The following is a 6238-nucleotide window of genomic DNA, read 5'->3' as shown; positions in this document are numbered from 1 at the left end:
ACAACAAAGGCAACTGGAATAACAGTTTATAAAGAAAAAGTTTTGCATCCTACTTTGTTGAGTTGTGACTGGACTTTTGAAAACTCATGAGTGCAAGTATTGAGTCTCTCTGGAAGAAAGAACTTGATGAAGCCTGACGATGCGTGGAAATATAGTTCAATTCACTAATGGACACAAAAACAGCAGCTTTCCTGAGGCCAGAAGAACTAGTGGTACCCATATACCACTGCCAGTTGTTTGGAAAGGGATCACATTAGAAGGTCCTACACAGAACAGGAGAAAAATGTGGAACAAAACTCAAACTCATAAAGACCAGACTTACTGGTCAGATAGAGAGACTGGTGGAACCAGTGAAACTATGGCCTTTAACCATCCTTCAGGTCTAGCAGTGAGCTTACCCCTCACTCAATGTTCAGCCAAACAAAAAACACAAACATCAAGGGAACAAAAACACTGACACTGGGGAATAATCAACCATTTGACATCAAAGGGCAGCATCCGCCCAAGGACAAAATTCAGAAGGATTAAGAAAGGAAGAATGAAAATATGGAGAGAAAGTGAGACATGTGGTGTTATATTGTTGGCAATACAGTCAATAAGATGAAAGCAATTATGTGTATGAATTTTAGCATGGAAAACAGATCTGTGTGAAGTCTTCAAGTAAATCACAAAGAAAATAAGTAAATAAAAATTAATACACTATCACTGGTAGTATACAGATGGTTATGTAAGGTGGAAAGACCTTTTTCCTTTTTGTTTTATTTATTTTTTCAGGGGATAGCGTGAACACAGTCTCCCGTTACCACAAATATGCAGTCAAGTCTCCCATATTTGGGGAAATCGCAGGGGCCAGCACACCCAAAATGCAATGGGTAAGCATTTCCCAGGGAAAACCACCTTTGTGATCATGGTATATTCCCTGCCAGTTAAGTATGGAAAGAATATTTATAATTCTACCATCTAAACACAAGTTATTTTAAAAAAAGTTATTTTTAGCAGTTTTAATACGTACTAAATGCGTATCATTTTGCCTTTTATAGCTTACACCTGTCCCCTAACAAGCAATTTAACATTCCCTAACCTTACTCTATAATTAAATACAGCAATAACCCTAGGCCAGTATCCTGAAAGACAAAACATTCTGTATACTTGAGATAAACACTTTAGTAGAAAATAAAAGTCAGTAGAAAAAATCATATGCTGCTGATGTTGGAAATATCTGAAAATCGGGTATTATATAACAAACTATCAGGCCACTTAACTGTAATAACCTATTAACCAGTGGAGATACTATAGCTTCTACAAGTAAAGGAAACCAGAAACGAAACAAAACAAAACAAAAACCATGAATTTAAGCTAACAGCAGCAAGGTCATCTTAAACATATCTTGACTTCAAAAGTTTTGTTTAGGGAGCGAAAGAGTAACTACTCATTGTGGCCTCACCAATCAGTGAAGGGTGCTGCTCTAGCAACCTTCCAGCTGAGCCTCCCAAATCCATCAGCTTCTCAAAGTCAGACTCCTTAAAAAATCCTGGAAAAAGTTACTGCTCAATAAAAAGAACCTTTGTAAATCCTCTGAATCTTTATTCCTGAAATCCAGAGAATAGGAATTTACATTCCTAATGCCCTGCATTTAAGGAGAGAAAAATCAGGACAGAAATTTACAACTAGCGACTGGCAAGAAACCTACATACAGATGAGGTAGTCTAGGAATTTCAGACAGAAAATGGAATTCTGCTCAGTACTGAACCGTGAAAGAATCTGTTCCATTACAAACCATGACTAAGAAAAGTTAGACCGTCACACAGCTGCTTTCTGAAAGCATTTTCCGTTGTATAATGAAAGGAATGAACCTACCGTTATATTTTCTAGATCAAGATGCTTGTTGTGTACAGTTTCACACAATCTTCGGATTTTTTCCTTAATTTTGTTCATGTCCTTTTCATTCAGTAACTTAGCTGATGAGGCATCTTGTTCCAGTTCCAAAAGACGGATCATTAGATCTAAGCTAGCTCTATCAAGATCCATGTTCAAGCGATCTCTACTCAATATATACATGAGGGCAGCTGTACAGAGGGACAGATTCTTAAACAGACAAAGAAAAGTTCATAAAAGCAATTAGGGACAATTTCAAATGAGAATATTAAGTGTCAATATTTTAATGCTACCAAAAGCCAAAAATTCCTATTGTTGACCATGTTGAAATTCTTCAAGATGTTTTATTCCATAACCTTTCCTAAATTATTCTTGGAATGTATATTTATAAATTAAGGGAAAGACTATCACTTAAATTTTTCCTTCTCTGGTACTCTCTAAATAAATGCCCTAATATTAGAAGAACAAAAGCTAAACTGCAGACTTCTTTGGGCCTAGATAAATACATACACACATACATACATATTTGTATTAAACTATACTTCGTAAGTTATATGTCAGATACTGTGAAATGTCCATGTAAAATGAATAATGGAAATGTGTTTTGAAATCTGCATCAGAAACAGTATACTTTTTTGTGAGTCAGTATACAGGCTAGGGATAATTTGGGTTTAACCAAGCAATATATTTTGGGTTTAACCAAGGAATATATTTTAAGCTCTTAATATATTTTCAAGACAATTCACTACTAGGTAGTTAGCACACTGTGCTTTTACAGGTACTATAATATACAGTGACTGACTACTGGTTGGCTCAAGCCTCTTATGACTGGGTGCTAACTAAAAGCTGTTAGTCTGAACTCACCCAGCATTGCCAGCAAATGAAACCAAAAAACCCCCAAATCTACTGCCTTTCAAGTAATTCAGTGACCTTACAGGGTAGAGTAGAAAGGCACCTATAAATTTCCAAGACTTTTAAATCATTGCTTTACCAGGTGGCCTCATTTATTCCACCCTTCCAACCCTCTCCTCTTCTCAGAGTGGTGGGTTTGAACTATTGACTCTATGTTTAGCAGTTAACCCACTACATCACCAGGGCTCCTTGCCATAAAAGATCTGAGGAACTGCTTCTATAACAACTGCAGCCAAGAAATCACTGTAAGGAAATTCTAGTACGTTAACATTGTGGTAGTCATGATTTGGCATCGACTTGACAGCAACAGGTTATCAGGTTTTGGGTATCATTGTTTATTAAAATAATCTCTAAATACTAAAGGTGATATGCTTTAGGTAATCAATGGCATAAAACACAAAGGCCTTATATTTTAATTATTCCAACATTTGAGATTTCCTGTATTCATGTTAATGTGCAGAAATACAATTAACCATCTAAAATTACTTTAAACTCCAAATTTCCAAAGGTAAGAGAAATTTCAGACTACGTGATTGGTTAAAGACTTACAGAGCAAATTATTGTTGGCAATTAGGAAACTACAGTATAGGCATGGGACAACCACTGGCCCCAAGATAAAAAAAGAAAGTTAATTCTTAGTTCTCATATCTTCCTACTTATTGTTTATTCTATATCTGGTATGATTTGGTAAAGGAGCTATGCTCACTCTGGGTTAAGTATACTGCTTGCAATTTCAGAATGCCTGAACACCTCATCTGATTTGGGAAATCATTTTCCTGAATAAAAGTAAAAGACATCTCAAAATTACCATTATAGATTATAATTAGCTATGAGGATTTACAGTCTTCTAGATTTGACAGTGTTAAAAATTCAACTTCCTGGATTTAAACCTGAATTTTATTACCTTTTATTTTTTATAAAAAGCATCAGTCTAAAGGACTGAGGAACTTTTTTACAACGGAGTTATATCCTGGATTCCCTGCATCTACAGATGTCGACACACTTAATAAATGCAATCTTCTATAGTACTAGACAAGGCTATATACACAATACAACTGATCTGAGCAAAAGAATGGGAAGGAACTGGGTATTTCAGAACTGAAAGTCAATTTTATGCTATAAGTTTCCAAAATCATGGTGAAAACCACATTCAGTGGAAAAGAAAATTCAGTAATTATTTAATATACACTATACACATATATATGGTTAGGGAATGCAATTTAAAACACCATCTAGCTGCAAAAAGACAGCAAGTGTAGTTATATTTATGGGACTATTCCTATTTCTTTTCACCATTAGCATTTTTAGTTCTACATAGTTAACTACTTTCCCACTCAGCTATATCCATTTTATTTCTCCTTTAAACTAGGGGTATACTACAATACTACTTTTCATACTACTAATATTGAATACTAAAATACTCTTCTCAGCACCTTTTGATTAGAGAAAATTGATGTTTATAGAATTAAATATCAGGTATGATATTCCAGCTATGATAATTGAATCAAGTTTAAATTTTATAAAATACAAGAGAAAAATGTTATCAAGAAAATCTCAAGTGATGAAGAAAAACATTTAGCATCGAGTGCTACAATCAGCCAATATGAACCATATTCATAAGGAAATATTATATATACCATCACATAATTATCAAACATATTCTAAATGTCAAAATGGACTAGAACAATGCTTCTAAATTACAGAAACTTGAAAATACCTGATGGTGTTGGGAATCATCCAAGGTTTTAAAGACCATTGCTACCATCCCATGTGCTCTCAGGTGCATTCGAAAACTGGGCATGGCACATTTAGTAGCCAAGCTAATAACACTAGAAGAAAACAAACTAGATTACTAGGACGGAAATTCGTGTATTCATTTTGAAGTTTATGCAATATCAAAATTAGCACACGGAGGAGGCAGAAAGTGCATTGTCTGTCTATATCAAAAGCATATGCAAGTAGAATTATTTAAAATTTAACTGATGGCTAACTATCAGTTAGATGGCAACGAGCTTGAGTATATATATAAAATCGAGCACACTCTATTCAAAAATCTTCAGTGCATTTCTAAGCAAAAAGTCTTAGCTACATTTATAATACTTCTGATATGTGAAATATCTTTGTATGAGATTGTTAAATGTACATGTGAATAAAAACATAAAAGAAAAATAAAAAAGCAATTTATTTGCCCCACTAAGAGCACATGATGGCAATTTTAATTAATGACTTCTAACTTATCGTTGCTAATTTTTATTGTGCCACAATAGCACTCACATAGGCAAAAGAACTATTTTAACTACAGATAATCTTTTACAAAATAGAATTTTTCCAATTAGGTGCATTAAAATTTTGTTTTTTAATTTGCAAAATTCTTAAAATTCTACACGGCAACTAATAATTGCTTTGTAAAGGGGAGATTATGAATGCCAACATTTAAGTTCCAAAGGGCAAAACACTGAGCTGTGGCTACACAGCTGGCTGTTAAGGGCTCCGCTGCTGTTGGAACCTGCACAAATGGGAGAAGAGTGGCATTAAGTTACAGCATAGTAAACCCTAGGGGGTGCGGTTTTTTCCTGTCACGTGCCATCATGCAGTCAAAAAACTACTCATTCAACAACAATCCCAAATAGAAATCAAGTCCTTTACAGGAAACTGGTGGAATTTTTAACTTGTTATCACTGTCTGTAAAAATAATAACACATAAAAATAATAACACACTCACAGATGTTTGGCTTCCCTGACAATATCCCATCCATCTGGAAAAATGTAAGGATATTGCATGTATGTAAAATATAAAAACAAGATCTTACCTAAGGCAACGTGTGTTTAGAGGCTGAGTGCTCTTTAAGCCACTTAGTAAGTATTCAATGTCATCAGTGAACTCTTGATTTTCACCAAATTCCACCACGTCATTGAAGTGCTTTACATGCTGAACAACAGTGTATAACTGCCAAGAAAAGAACAATCTCATCTCTTTTGAAACAATGCACTAGAATATTGAAGTCCACGGGCTTGCTGTATTTTACTTACAAATGTATGGAGGAATAGCTCATTAGATAAAACAGAAAATAATTTTAAGGCACGAAAGTGGTCAGTAGGACAAAATGATTCTTACTGAATGGCTCAAAACGGTCAATGTCGGGTGTACTGATATTTATCAAGACATTAAAAGGCTGAATGTCACACACAAACATCGATGCATGTGCAGGAAGATTATACAGAACGGCTTACCTCTTTGTCTTCTTTTCTGCACTTCAGTGCAGTGACAATTTCTTGGTAGGGTTGGGTTGGTATGGTCACAGTTTTTATCACTTTGGGTGGTGGTGCAGGAGCCTTAAAAACGCCATCATCTTTTTGATTTGGTTCCTTTGGAGACAGCCTCACCTATTAATAAAGGTACACAGTGAGCTGAGACAGATATTTTAAAAGCGTAACAGCCCTGACACATTTA

General features: G+C 35.0%; 1 protein-coding gene and 1 non-coding gene across 4 annotated transcripts in view; both read right to left on the bottom strand.

The window, feature by feature from the left end:
- Positions 1–6238, bottom strand: part of WAPL (WAPL cohesin release factor) — an 85171-nt gene that overhangs the window by 27091 nt on the left and 51842 nt on the right. For all 3 annotated transcript variants that reach the window (XM_045293379.1, XM_045293380.1, XM_045293382.1), the window contains 4 exons: positions 6019–6171; positions 5598–5734; positions 4505–4616; positions 1858–2085 (listed from right to left, as the gene is read on the bottom strand). In XM_045293379.1, coding sequence (XP_045149314.1) covers positions 1858–2085; positions 4505–4616; positions 5598–5734; positions 6019–6171 — 630 coding nt within the window. The remainder of the gene's footprint in view (positions 1–1857; positions 2086–4504; positions 4617–5597; positions 5735–6018; positions 6172–6238) is intronic.
- Positions 772–934, bottom strand: LOC115870586. The gene has a single exon (XR_004046780.1). It is a non-coding gene; the product is annotated as a U1 spliceosomal RNA (small nuclear RNA).

The sequence above is a fragment of the Echinops telfairi genome, unplaced genomic scaffold, assembly GCF_000313985.2.
Source record: "Echinops telfairi isolate 266 unplaced genomic scaffold, ASM31398v2 ScPeMD7_2010;HRSCAF=2546, whole genome shotgun sequence".
Classification (NCBI taxonomy): Eukaryota; Metazoa; Chordata; class Mammalia; order Afrosoricida; family Tenrecidae; genus Echinops; species Echinops telfairi.
Note: the sequence above shows the minus strand (reverse complement) of the source record. Positions and strands in the feature narration are given on the sequence as shown.